The following is a 14,846-nucleotide window of genomic DNA, read 5'->3' as shown; positions in this document are numbered from 1 at the left end:
GGGTCTCCCCAACCACTCTGGGCTGCTTACAGCACATATAAAAACATAGCAAAACATCAAACATTAAAAACTAAATAAAGTGCAAGCCGGATTTCGATGGGGCAGAGGAACCAGAGACCAAATTGCAAACATGCGCTGGATTATGGAGAAAGCTAGAGAGTTCTAGAAAAACATTTACTTCTGCTTCATTGACTACGCAAAAGCCTTTGACTGTGTCGACCACAGCAAACTATGGCAAGTTCTTAAAGAAATGGGAGTGCCGGATCACCTCATCTGTCTCCTGAGAAATCTCTATGTGGGACAAGAAGCTACAGTTAGAACTGGATATGGAACAACTGATTGGTTCAAAATTGGGAAAGGAGTACGACAAGGCTGTATATTGTCTCCCTGCTTATTTAAATTATATGCAGAATTCATCATGTGAAAGGCTGGACTGGATGAATCCCAAACCGGAATTAAGATTGCCGGAAGAAATATCAACAACCTCAGATATGCTGATGACACAACCTTGATGGCAGAAAGTGAGGAGGAATTAAAGAACCTTTTAATGAGGGTGAAAGAGGAGAGCGCAAAATATGGTCTGAAGCTCAACATCAAAAAAACTAAGATCATGGCCACTGGTCCCATCACCTCCTGGCAAATAGAAGGGGAAGAAATGGAGGCAGTGAGAGATTTTACTTTATTGAGTTCCATGATCACTGCAGATGGTGACAGCAGTCACGAAATTAAAAGACACCTGCTTCTTGGGAGGAAAGCAATGACAAACCTAGAGTTCACAACCAAGAGGAACAACCTCTGAAAAGGAAATTCTGGACTTCTAAGCCACAGAGTGCCTTAGCGTCAGGTGTGTTTACTGAAAAAGGGTTGCATGCTGTGAAAAATTATCAGTTGATGGTCTCACTCAATTAACGCTTAGAGCAGACCCACTGAAATCCACAGGACCTGAATACCTCATACCTGGCAATCCTTGGGGATCCTAAGGAGCAACAACAACAACAAATCAGCACAGGTTTGCAATCATTGGTTAAAATCAGTGAAGCTCTGAAAGGCTCAGTCTGCCAGCTTAATTCAAAATGGCATCCTAATGTCCCCGGACATAAATGAAAACCTTTTAATTGATCTCAGGAACCATCATGCAGAATTTGGTTATGATATCTTAAGACAAAACAGAGAAATATATAGTAGATTAATATCATACATACATACATATGTAATAGTTTAGAATTTATAATGAAAATATATATTAATAATTGCTTAGAGCTAGACTTAGTTGTGACTAATTTAAATCCCATTGAATTCAAGGGATCTACTCTGAATAAGACTTATGTCTGGATTCAACATAATAAACAAAATACTTTAGGATGTTTTGCTCTCTCTCTCTCTCTCTCTTTCTCACACACACACACACACACACACACTCACACACACACACAAAGAAAAGAAGCAGAAAGGGTAACTAGTTCCATCTTACTGCAAGGCATCAGTGACATGCCCCAAATCTCCTAGTATGCTTTAAGTAGATTTTGAACGTAGATCTTACATTTTCCTGGTCAAGTCAGCATTATAATTTGCAAGGAAAAGGCAATTGCCGAGGACTGATGCAAAATCTGCAGGGATGTCTATTTCATGTATCTTAGTTACCTACAAATCTACATCCTGCCTTTCAAGGCAAAGGCCCTTCATGCTTTAAAAAAAAAAAAAACAGATTTATGAAACAAACCAGTGAAAGAACTAAATACACACAACAGCTGTTTAAAAGCCCAAAACAACACTGCTTAGTAAACACAGTCTGCAACCTTTTTTTTTCTTTTCTTTTTTTTGGAAAAGGTATAATGCAAAGATAACAAAGGTGGGGCCATGTGTACTTCCTTGGGGGGAGAGCTCCAGAGACATGGAGCCTTGAAGTGCGCACAGTAAATGGAGAACAACTGTATTGTCCAATAACTTTGTCTGAAAAGAGCCCATTCCTCCATCTGTCGGATCCTTTCCTAAGGGGGAGATCACTTTCCCTGGTTATTGCCTTTTCACTCTGACCAACAGCCAGCAGTATCCTTATCCTCACGCCATCCCTTGCGATCACAAAAATTATCAGAGAATTTGGCTGCTGCTTCACTTTATTCTTATTGAAGGCCACTTTGAGGGTCATTGTGCAAAGGTATTCTGTCAAATTATATAAAATCAGAATTTCTGCAAATGTTTTTGGCTATGAGTTGAATATTAAAGAAAACAAAAACGCAGCCGCAAGCGTGCTTAGGTTGACTCTGCTGCACAATATTTGGATTCTAATGCTTGCCTTGGTCGTTCTCATCAGAACTCAAATACCATCCATATTTGACTTTAAAAATTGGTATTTGGCCCCCAAAATTGGAATTCAAATTTTGACATTCAAATCATCCGCCTAGCAGCAGATGTCATCTGCGCAGCCCGTGTGAATCTGCCTTTGATGTTAATGGCAGGCTTTTAATCATGGGCAGCATATTTACATAGCCGTGCAAATGCATCAAACAGTGGGAGCTAGGAATACGATTCTTCGCTGCTGTTTAACATCTGACTTTCAGTTCATGTGGATCCATAGAAGTAAAGTTGGAATGCTTCGTTTAGTGCACTAAATTATCTGACTTGTACGACGGTATGCAATGCTATTTTACAGAGTCGCCGAGAAAGCATTAATCTCCAACCCCACATCCCAGAACATGTATTTCCCCCCCCCTCTCGTGAGTCATAACAAAGAAGGAAGAACCACAAACCTTAGGCTTTCTCCTCTGACCCACAAGGAAGAGAGAAAAAACGGCTCCCTGAACCCTGATTCTTGCCCCCACCCCACCCACTCTGGTGTTTGCAATACTCCTCCACCATTTCTTTGTTCAATATTCAGTGCAGCTTGAAAATAGTCTTCCATCCCTTCCTTCCTGTACCATCAAGTGTTATGGGATGCAGGAAAGAGCTGACCCCAAAGAAAGGCCAAAGCAAAGCAAAACTGCTACACAAGTGGGTTGCGTCTGTGTGGGCGGAACATTTGTTTAGTCCTGAGCAGCATAAACCCTTAACAGTCAACAATGTACCTTCAGTATAGGCATAATTCCCTGGACTAGTGACCTGATAGCTGCTGTCCACTGGAGGTTTTAACAGACAATGGAAATCCACCAACCCCTTCTCAGGACACAGAAAAGCTGTTAAGAGATCAGGTGCACTGATTCAGCACACCTGACTTCCCACCTGTCCCACCGGGGCTGTTCCAGTCTCCTGCGTGGCTTCATCCCACACTATGTTTAGCACAGCCGCTCAGGCTAAGCAAGCCCAGAGTGTGTAGCCCAAACTGCTGTACAACGTTGCTCCGACTACCATTTCCTCCCCTTTGGGTTCAGTGGTATGTTGTGGTTCTATCACTGCCATTGGGCAAGAACCAAAGGCGTCAACAGGCTCTTTCAAGTTTTGCTTCTTTGCTTGATTTGGCAAAATTGCCCCTGATCTCAGCATTTGTGTTTTCCGAGTGCAGAAATGTTTGCAGCATTGCAACATTTTCATCAATGAACACATGTTTATAGTGTTGTAATCGAGAACTCCTGTACATAATTTGGGGCTTTGTTAAGGCTCTGTTCTTTGCCAGTCTTCTCTGTGACCTACCTAAGTAGACATCCCAATGAAATATTGATTGGTGTTCACTTCTACCACTTTAGGATTTGCTCACGCCAAGCCTTTCTCAGTCCGGTTTGTGTCCCCACTCCCTGAAGTCCAAAGTAAAGGTAGACCCAACGATGAGGAAGCAGTTTGATTTTGGCATCCCGGTGCTGATGGGGAAGCAGCACTTCACCCCAGAGACCTGGGAGAAGCTAAAAGAGCACAAAGTCCCCTACGGCTGGCGTGGCTTGTCATATTCAGGTAATGGGCTGGGGACATAACTCTAGAGGGCTACTCTGTTGTATGGTGGGCTACATTGGATGCAGGCACAATGATCTAATTACCCTAGCTCTAAACCGGGCTCACATTGCTCTACTCCAGGAGGTGTTGGTGGCATAAATATACATGAGCCAATCTTGGTGAGAACAAGCGACTGCCCATGGCAATTTTTTGTAATGCCCAGAGAACTTCATACCATCCGGTGCCTGCCAGATGGCAATAGAACTGTCAGGAATGCTTTGATGGTGTTTCCTGCTTGGCAGGGGGTTGGACTGGATGGCCCTTGTGGTCTCTTCCAACTCTATGATTCTATGAAACAAAAATACATCCTTTCTTGGGGCCTTGTGCTTGGCACACTCCATTAATTGATGCTGGTACTCATAACCTCAGCAGCCATGTTTGGACAACATGGCATAGCTGTCAAGTTTCAGATTTGAAAATAAGGGATCAGCAGTCTCACCTATCCTGGGGACAGTCACATGTCAGTGGTGGGCGGAGCCAGAAGCAAAAGTGGGCGGAGCAGCAATGTAAACTCCAAGCGGGCTCGGAGCGGAGCAAAGAGGAGGGCAGCCAGCAAAGAGGAGGGCAGCCATGTGCTCCGCGCAATGGAGCCCCATTGTCTTCTTGTCTGATCCCATCAAAACAGGACAGGAAGCAGCAGCTGCTCAAAGGCAGCCAGGCTCCGCCCACCAGCTAACCCTATTGGCCGGCTGAGGGTCTCGGTGGCAACGGATAGGGGCTGATGCAGGGGGAGGAATACACCCCCCTGTAAGCACGGGAAAGGGATCCCACTTGCTTTGAGGGCTGAGGCTTTTCTCTCCAAGTAGGCGAGGTCTTCCCACCCAGTCCCTGGCCAGCAGGGGAGGAGCTCCTTCCATTAAAAACGGGAAATTTAAGGGAAATAAAAAATAAGGGAGAGCAGCGGAAAACTGCTTAAAATAAGGGAGAATCCCGGGGAAAACTGGATACTTGGCAGCACTGCAACATGGTAAGCCATAAAAGCTTGCTGCCAAATCAGTCCCGCTTCACTCATCCCCTAGCATGAGCAACACATCATGACCCTTGCCTTGCTGGGACCTCTAAGCCAGGTGTCTGTCTCCAAACAAACCAGTATCTGAAGCCAATGTTTTGTTCTTTTGCTTCCCGGTGATGGTTTGTTTTAGAGAAATAAACCGCAAGCATTAAGTTTGCATGGCATAGTAAGGTCGTGGCTCATGATTCCTCGCTCCACTTGCACTAGGGGAAGAGTGATAAGGCAGGGTGTGCCGCTCACATGCGCCACTCATTTGCAATCAGCCGTGGCTCGTGCCTTAACACAGTGTGCACATCCCCTTTCTGCGTAATCATACATTGTTACATTTTGATCTGTGTCTATTTCTGGGGATCACAACCAGTGATAATGCCAAGAATTTCCATGTGCTGAACGATTTGATAACATAGGCGGGCTTCAAAAAACCCCAAAAACATTCCTGCCCCCAAAAGAAAACAGTCCCCTCTCTTCAACCCAGCTGTCAAAGTTGGCCCTGAGAGATAAATATCTGGTCCATTGGGCTGAAATGGTCCCCTATCCCTGATTTCTCATGTAACCCAGTAATGGACAGCAGGGCAGGTTGGCAGTGCTTCCCTGGCTGTCTGACAGCTGAATCACTGTTGTTGATTTGGAGAGAGAGGGCAGAGCCATGCCAAGCATTTTCCCACCTAAAGGCTCTAAAGCCCAGGATCAGTGTTGTTGCCTGTAGTATCCGCACATCTTATCTGCAGCTGCACCCAGAATCTCTTTTCCTCCTTTATGCCCACATGCCACTGCTACTTCTTGGTGCCTCCCACATGGCAGTTGCCCCACAGCCAGTGGAGTACATCACATATCCAGGTTGCCTGATCCAGATTGAGGTGATGGGGAAGGGGGAGACTGATCCTTATCAGGAATGATATACCTCCCCTGATCAGATGTGAGGACTAGTGACGCTGTTAACAATTTCTGTGACCCAAAGGAAGCATCCTTCCTCTCAGCTCGTTCTGCATGTATTCATTGAGCATCCTATATAAGAAAAGGTGCCCTGAGTCAGCAACAACTGAAGGACATGGGGAAATGGGTAGTGGAAGAAAAGGAAGTCTTTCTTCGCTCAAACCCAAATGAATTTCCAACGTTCTACTTTAAAGACTTAGATCTGATGGGAGAGGAAGCCTTTGAAAATGCTGGTATCAACGCCTTGTGACATTTGCTCGAATAAAAGGTTCCAGTGTCTTTGTGATGATTAACTTGGAACCAAAAGGATTTGGCACAAGCCACTCCATTGTTGTCGCTGCTGCTGCTGCTGCTGCTGCTGCTGCTTGTGGCCATTGGCTTTTGGGAATTATCTCACTTCCTACCGCATTGCCCACTCTTCCTTTTCTTGCCAGGCACGCTGTCTGCCTGGCCAGCTGATGTCCTGAATCTCTTAACTGGAAGCTTATGTGGGACATGCTTCAAATCAAAGAAGCAGCATAGTGGGGAAACTGGCTGCAGACAGTTTTTGGAAGTGTGAAAGCTTCTGCCTTGAGCACGGAAGCCACATGTTGGCAAAGGACCTTTCCTGGGGTTCCCCAGCTCCCTGCACCCCACTCTGTAACCGGTCACATGGGGAACTGTGGTGCATTTAAGCAATTTTGGACTCTGGGTTGGAGTTGGAGTGCATCAACATCTGGAGAGTTGCAGCTGTTCAATGAATGTCATCCAATTTAAGTCATGCTCAGAGCTGACGCACCGAAACCAGTCAACTTAAGTTAATTTAGTTCAGTGGGTCCACTCTGTGTATATTATTATTATTATTATTATTATTATTATTATTATTATTATTACCGTGCCCATCTGACTGGGCTTCCCCAGCCACTCTGGGCAGCTCCCAATAGAATATTAAAAACACAACAGAACATGAAACATTAAAAACTTCCTTAAACCGGGGATGCCTTCAGATGTCTTCTAAAAGTCAGATTGTTGTTTATTTCCTGGACATCTGATGGGAGGGTTTTCCACAGGGCGGGTGCCACTAGCAAGAAGGCCCTCTGCCTGGTGTCCTGTGACCCATTTTATGTCCTACTTGCATGTTTCATGTTGGTGGGACAGGTGGTAGTGAGAGGAACCCACATTTTATGTGGGTTCCCCACCCTTGCCTTAGATGGTGGTGTGTATTACTTCAAAATGGACACCCACTCTGCTGCATTTGAAGGCTTCTCCTGCTAAGTGGGGCCCTGTGCCTTCTGCCCACATAGTCCTGCCCTGACGGTACCGCTGAGAGGAAAGAGTGGGGAGCTCCATCTGGAAGAAGGGGGAAGAGAAGGAACAAAGGCACCTCAAACACCTCAAACAAACGCTCCATCTATTATCTGCAGGAGTTCGAATTACCACAAAATGAGTTACTCAAAAGCCATTCATCAACTTGCTGCAGTTCTCAATTGATTCATAATGAACTCATTGATTTTGAACAAAAGAACCCCCACCCCGAAAGCTGCTTTATGCTGGGGAAATAAGTAAGCAATGTTTTCTTTGGTGGAGATAGCGTTAAGACATCCTCAACATACCATGTGTATTAAGCTGTTCCAAAATTCAATTCATGGATGTTTCAGGGGTTCTGTGGAAGTCAAACAGATCAGAAACTCATTCTGTTCAATTCCCTGATGTAGTGCGCCCTAAACAAACTAGCTCATATTATCTGGTTTTAACTAGTTAGTTTTTGAGATTCATAGTTCCTTCTGTATCCACTTTGCCCAAAGTGGTTGGTAGCAAAGAATGACACAAGCAATCATTGGGGTGGCAAAAAGGGAACACATCCATCAGCCTTTTGTGCTTGGTACCACCCTTCTCCTGATGTGCATCTGTGTGTTCTGATTGGCAGCAATTGCATCCAGCGTGCAGCTCCTCAATGACTCAGTCAGTGGTAGGCTCTTCAGCAAGACTGATGGCTGCAGCCGCTGTGCTGTGGTTGGGAACGGTGGGATTCTGAACGGCTCTCATCAAGGCAAGGAGATAGATGCTCATGACTTCGTATTCAGGTACAATGGGGTCAGCATCCCCTCCTCTTAAGGAGGGACCCAAATCCAATTTGCGGATGGGTCTAGATGTTAAAAGGATGCGGGTGGTGCAGAGCCTAAGGCTTGCCAATAAGAAGGTTGGCGGTTCAAATCCCCGCAACGGGGTGAGATCCCATTGCTCGGTCCCTGCTCCTGCCCACCTAGCAGTTTGAAAGCATGTCAAAGTGCAAGTAGATAAGGGAAGGTAAACGAAGTTTCCATGCGCCGCTCTGGTTCACCAGAAGCGGCTTAGTCATGCTGGCCACACGACCCGGAAGCTGTCTGCGGACAAACGCCAGCTCCCTCGGCCAATAGAGCGAGAAGAGCGCTGCAACCCCAGAGTCATCCGCGACTGGACCTAACAGTCAGGGGTATCTTTACCTTTTATAGATGTTAAAACCTTCCTGAAACCCGTCAGAGAGTTTGCCAAACGAAAATAAAATCTTGAATCGGTTGTTTCTTCTGGTTAACACCTATGTATGTCTGAAAATATTTTTCCCCCTTACAGGCTTAATGGGGCAGTGATCAAAGGCTTCGAGGAAGATGTTGGGACGAAAATCTCCTTCTATGGTTTCACAGTAAACACCATGAAGAATTCCCTCATTGCTTATGCAGAATATGGCTTCACGCAGATACCACAGGGCAAGGTACATACATCAGAAATCTTATTTGTTCTTCAAATGTGAGTGGGAATGGAAAACCAGGAGCCAGGAATGGATGGAGCATCCGGGAAAGAGTCTATATGACACCCTGGAACCCATACAGCAACACTTTGTTGTGGGTGCCACATGTAATTCTTAAATTTCTGTTCTGTGTTTTGCATTCCTCCCCTATTTTTGCTTCAGGACATCCGCTACATTTTCATCCCCTCGGATCTACGAGATTATATCATGCTGAGATCCGCCATATTGGGCACCCCGGTCCCAGATGGGTATGACAAGGGCGATGAGTAAGTAGATGTGCTTCTCTGTCCTTGCATTCAGTCCTCCTGGAGACATCCAGAGCAGATTCAGCTAGGAACATCAGCCGCTGTTAGTTCTTAGTATTGACATCCCTTTGGTCACATTTTTGCACTCTGCTTTCTGTTCAGCCTTAGTGTCTCTGTGCTTCCAGTTCCTACTGAGGCAGCTCAGAGAGCAACCTTTCAGCCTGGCAAGCTAACCCTGCAGTAAATAGGTTTTTAAGCAGCCAGACCCCATTGCTAAAAACGACCGTGTTATCTTGTTCTCACAAAATCACACTTCTGGGGATTGTAGTGCAGTTGTAGCGCATCTCTCCACAACTGTAGATGTGCTTCCTTCAGTCTTCAGTGATGCCAGCCCTAATTTTCAGGCATTCCACTCATGGTTGAAAGGAATATGTAAGCAGGAAGCAAGGCTGCACTGAATTAAGTATCTTCGCATCCAGCACAAATGTCTCAAGTGGGGAGGGAGTTGTTGCAGGTACAGGATTCTACATGATGTAGAACCTCAGTTGCTCATGGTTCCTGATTGTGGGGGGGGGGGGCGGGCTCCAGGTCACATGGAAGCCTGTAGACACATGATTCAGATGTTTGCACAATATGCGCAATGACAGTGGGAGGTGCTACCCAACATAGCCTCACTTCCAGAACACCCAACCAGAGCTATTGTATCATGAGATTTTATTCCATGTCATGTGGAAGTCCTAAGATTGAACTCCCATGTCAGTGGTGTGACACTGGTCTTGCAGAGTTCTCATAAGAACTGAAGAATCTTTTGAAGTTTCATGGAAGCTGTTGGGAGGAAGCTCAAGTGATCTCATGCTTTCTCTTTCGATGCTTTGTAAGAGTCATGTGTCTAGGGTGCAAGGACACATGGCGAGATGTTTGCGTCCAAACGAGAAGCACAAGGTCTTCCTTTGCGCAAGCATGGATGCAATCCTGTGGCTGGAACTTACCTTTTATTTTACCTTTCCGGTTCCTTTTCTGCACTTGCCTGCAATTCTCTGTCCTCTCTCTCATCTCTCTGCGTTTCTCACCCAAAAAATCCCTTGATTGCTTTAAAAGCTCTGACTGACAATACTGCAAGCTTAATCCCACCCACATTCCCTGACCTCTTCATACATTAGTGATCTAAGAGGGGCAAGCACAGGGTAGGCTGCAAGCTTGAGGCATGCAGGGAGATGGAAGGGTTTCAGCACCATATAAGTAGCCCAACCTCTGGACAGCAGGTAGAGTGGCAGGGGGAAGGAGGAATAAGCAGAAATCACTTCTCCTGGACCTCCTCCAGCAGCAGGTGCATTTGGATTTCCCATTTGGATTTCCTGTTCCAGATTTCTGGAGAGTTATTTAATTTTACACCATCCATTTTTAGTATTTTTATTGGGCACCATGGTGCTTCACAAATGGTACAATTTTTCTGCTTTATGTATTGTTTTTCTCCCCCAGTCACAGGATCAGTTGAGAGCTGTCTAATTGTTGTCATGCAAGAAAACTATTTTTATTTGATCTATTTCCACAGGCCACAACAATATTTTGGATCTGAGAAACCTGCCGGAAAGTTCAAGTTGCTGCACCCTGAATTTGTGCATTACCTAACAGAGAGGTAATGTTTTGAGACTTTGAACAGCACAGCGAAGCCTGTTTTTTTTTTTTAGCAGAACACGACCACTGTTGGTGGAGCACAAATCCCATTGGCCATGTTGGAGCTGGGGTTGATGGGAGCTGGAGTCCAGCAACATCTAGAGATCTATGGCTTTCCCACCCTTAATATATTCAGTGAGTGATATCCAACTTAAGTCATGCTAAGTGTAGGTCCATTGAAATCAGTAGACATAAGCACATTGATTTCAGTGGGTCCACTCTGAGTATTACTTAACTGGACACCACCCAATATACAGTGGTACCTCGGGTTACATACGCTTCAGATTACATACGCTTCAGGTTACATACTCCGCTAACCCAGAAATAACGCTTCAGGTTAAGAACTTTGCTTCAGGATAAGAACAGAAATTGTGTTCTGGCGGCGCAGCGGCAGTGGGAGGTCCCATTAGCTCAGTGTTTTTCAACCACTGTTCCACGGCACACTAGTGTGGCGTGGGAAAAATTGAAAAATTACTTTATATATAGTCAATATAGGCACAGAGTTAAAATTTTAAACATTTTTTAACATTTTCTAATGGTGGTGTGCCTCGTGATTTTTTTCATGAAACAAGTGTGCCTTTGCCCAAAAAAGGTTGAAAAACACTGCATTAGCTAAAGTGGTGCTTCAGGTTAAGAACAGTTTAAGGTTAAGAACGGACCTCCGGAACGAATTGAGTACGTAACCAGAGGTACCACTGTATATGTACTACTTTTATCATGTCAGTGGGAGTGAGGGGAACCCACATTTTATCACATGAAACACATCCGAGGTGGGAACCTTTTCAGCTCAGTGGGCTAGATCCTGAGCTGTCTGCAAGCCCCACTTTCAGCAGGGATTGGCCACATTCCAGAGTGGAAACTCAGGAATGTAGTCGATTCTAGCTTGGCTTGAAGTCAGCTAATCACTACCAACTTCATGCCTGCCTTTGGCAGGGATTGGCTTCACTCTGGAGTGCAGATTGGGAGTTTCTGAGTGGAAAGAATCCCAGCGGGGCTTGTGTTTGGAACCAAATTTAAAAGACATGGGTACAATCCCCACTTATCAGGGAGCAATTGAACATGCACTTGAAGGCTCCTGAACCATCTCCTTTGCAGTCATTTCTTTACTGGCCCAGCAGCTGACGTCATCTGTGGGTGGGTGTAGCTTTGGGGAAATTAGGCCAAATTAGGACCCTGCCAGGCCTAACTAGGCCAGCAGGCCAGAGATTCCCCACCACTGACCATCTGTTTGTTTGTTTGTTTTTATTATTATTCAATACATATACCTCCCTTTATCAAAAGATCTCAGGGCGGTGTACAACATTAGAAACAAATTACCAAACACCAATGATAAAAACATAGTAAAAAGCATACTGACAGACAGCCTAATAGTAAAATAATCATAATTGTACATACATATGTAGAATTCTGATTGCCCTTCTTTGTCGATGGTGTTTGAATCTCTGACTGGCGGAAGGGATAGAGGGAACTGTGAGTCACCTGAGTAATTTGGGTGGAAGTCTGATACACAATTTCTGGGGATTTGTGCAGGAATCTTGCCTTTCATTCCATTTTGTATCATGTGAGAGCCAATACCAATGGGCAAAAATTCCCTGTATGTGGAATGCTAGCATGACAGAGAGAAGAACAGGCTGGACGTTTGAAATCTTTCTGATTGCCAGATTCTTATATGGCCCATTGTTCGCACCTGACACAGCCAGTTGGTTAAAGACTTCTTCTTCTTTTTTGTTAATAACCCATAAACTTCCCTCCTGTGTCCCTATTCCATTTACAGGTTTTTAAGGTCAGAAATAATAAACAGTCAGTTTGGACATCTCTACATGCCCAGCACTGGAGCCCTGATGCTTCTAACAGCTCTTCATACCTGTGATCAGGTGAAAGTCTTTATATCGCTAACTTTTCCAGCACCTGATAAACTCAGCATCAGGGGGTGGAGGTCTAAGACTAGTTGTGACGGTGACTTCACACTGTGTGGAAAGTGGCGAAGATGACTCTCGAACATCTAGCACCAACGGGGAATACCATCCATTTTCCTCCCAACAAGATGTGCTTGTTCCACCTGCAGCTAGAACTTCTGTCTCTGCCTGGAGAAAAGGGGCAAATTTCATGGGTCATCTGAAAGCACAAGCACACCGTTAGGTGCCAAGTAAATAATAATAATAATAATAATAATAATAATAATAATAATAATAATAATAATAACAACAACAACAACAATAATAATTTTATTTTTGTACCCTGCCCATTTGACTGGTTTGCCCTAGCCACTCTGGGCAGCTTCCAGCAGAATATAAAAACATAATAAAATGCCAAACATTAAAAACTTCCTGACACAGGGCTACCTTCAGAAGTTGTGTAGTTCTTTTATCTCCTTGACATCTGATGGGAGAGTGACTACCCAGAAGACCCCATGCGTGGCTCCCTGTCACCTCACTTCTCGCAGTGAGGGAACCGCCAGAAGGCCCTCAGAACTAGATTTCAAGTGGCTTGGCACTGTGCGTGGCAAGGGTGGGGTGGCAGACAAGAGCCCATCCACGCCCATCCCTAAGTTGTCCTCCTCTGCTTCTTCCCCTCCTGCAGGTCAGTGCCTATGGTTTCATCACCGACAACTACAGGGCATTCTCCGACCACTACTTTGAGCAGGAGAAGAAGCCGTTGGTCTTCTATGCCAACCACGATATGCTGCTGGAAGCTGAGCTGTGGAAGAGCCTGCACCGGACTGGCATCATGAAGCTGTATCAACGGTGAAGGCAGCTTGGGCACATGGGCATGGAGAGGGCAGCTCCACCTGATTTCCATCCTTCAGGTGGATCCTGGGCAGCCCTTCCTCTATTTTAAGTCAGCAGAGAAACTGAAAAGCGGCAGCTTCCAAATGTGCCAAAGGAAGTCCTGCATCAGCCAGCCAGCCTGTGGAGAAATCATCTCCATGGGATACGGCAAAGAGCAAATTGCACCGTACTAATCCATGCTAGAAGGAAGGCCACAGCACAGTCACGATCCTGCTGTGACGTAGCAGCAACAATCCCCAGCTCTGCAAGTGTGTCTCACACTTCCAGTGATGTTTCCGTCCGGCATTCTGCTGCGGCTTCTGCTCAGAGGCAAGACACGCCTTGGTTTTCCTGGAACATTGGCCCCACCTAATAAAATGGCTGCTCTTGAAGTCGCCCCACTCTTTGCCTCTTCCTGTTAGGTGCAGCCCGGCAAAACTCGTTGTGAAATGGGGCACAAGGGCTGGAGCACGCTTGTGTTTGCCATGGCCTCGGTGCAGCCACAAAACTTTGCTCAGTAACATGATGGGAGCCCATGGCACTCAGAACAGCTCTCCTGTTCAGAAAAAAGCCCTACACAACAGGCATTCAGCTCATGCAATGTTATTGGCCCACATTAACGGCCAATACTGTGAAATAGGAACCTACAAGGGGATTTTTTTTTTTTAAGAAGCAGTAATTGTTGCGGGCAAGAATGATTGGATCTTCCACCTTTCACACAGGGCTCTTGCACTGCTCAGGCTACCAGCTACGTTCTTCATGCGGGTGCTGAGCATACACACTCCACTCGCCAGTGTCTTGTTTTATGATAATCACTTTTCTCCTCAGTGACACGGCCCAACTCCCTTTCCTAAAGCCTGCTTCCAGATTTCCTCCTCCAGTCCGGCTGTTTAAGTTCCGGGCGGATCATGCAAAAGTATCTCCTCTGCTAGTTGAAGAGATGGGAAGAGCTGTCACTGGTAAATTCGTCCCAAAGTCAGCACTGGACAGAAGAGCCAGGCAGCGCTTTTGTGTTTACAGGAAGCTCTCCATCATGGTGAAACGCTACAGCTCAACCATCCACACTCCTGAGCACCAGCCCCATCTCTTGGACCCCTTCCAAGTGGGCCAGGGCTGGCTTAGTTAGCTGCCTCGCCAGAGTTCCCCCTGGTTTTGTGCGGAAGCAGGGATAAGCAGGGAAATTACAGCATTGATATGGAGCCTTCACTCCCCTGTGGGTAAGGTGCAAGGTTGCGTGTCTAACTCTCCGGTTGAAATAAATAATGCTGTGCCAAGTAAAGTTTAATTCAGTGCATTTGGGACCGTTTCTGTAAGCTGGGTTTCTCTCAGGGTAAACTCAGGGACTGCCAGCAAAGATGACTGTTAAGGCAACACTACACGCAAAATGTCTTAACAGAGTAGAGACTGCTTATTAACATGTTGTATTTAAATGTAAATACGAAGGCGTGCTGCACATACGATGGCAGGGGCAAGAAGATCCTCTTAATAAAGCCACAATCCATTGATGATTTCTGTGTCTGTGTGTTGTCAAA

General features: G+C 45.6%; 1 protein-coding gene across 1 annotated transcript in view; it reads left to right on the top strand.

Moving 5' to 3' along the window:
• Positions 1–14,819, top strand: part of ST6GALNAC2 (ST6 N-acetylgalactosaminide alpha-2,6-sialyltransferase 2) — a 33,205-nt gene extending 18,386 nt beyond the window's left edge. The window contains exons 4-10 of the mRNA XM_033139416.1: positions 3,705–3,879; positions 7,770–7,926; positions 8,453–8,591; positions 8,790–8,893; positions 10,425–10,508; positions 12,321–12,420; positions 13,127–14,819. Coding sequence (XP_032995307.1) covers positions 3,705–3,879; positions 7,770–7,926; positions 8,453–8,591; positions 8,790–8,893; positions 10,425–10,508; positions 12,321–12,420; positions 13,127–13,294 — 927 coding nt within the window. The 3' untranslated portion in view covers positions 13,295–14,819. The remainder of the gene's footprint in view (positions 1–3,704; positions 3,880–7,769; positions 7,927–8,452; positions 8,592–8,789; positions 8,894–10,424; positions 10,509–12,320; positions 12,421–13,126) is intronic.
• The last annotated feature ends 27 nt before the right edge of the window (positions 14,820–14,846 follow it).

The sequence above is a fragment of the Lacerta agilis genome, chromosome 2, assembly GCF_009819535.1.
Source record: "Lacerta agilis isolate rLacAgi1 chromosome 2, rLacAgi1.pri, whole genome shotgun sequence".
NCBI classification, from domain to species: domain Eukaryota; kingdom Metazoa; phylum Chordata; class Lepidosauria; order Squamata; family Lacertidae; genus Lacerta; species Lacerta agilis.
Note: the sequence above shows the minus strand (reverse complement) of the source record. Positions and strands in the feature narration are given on the sequence as shown.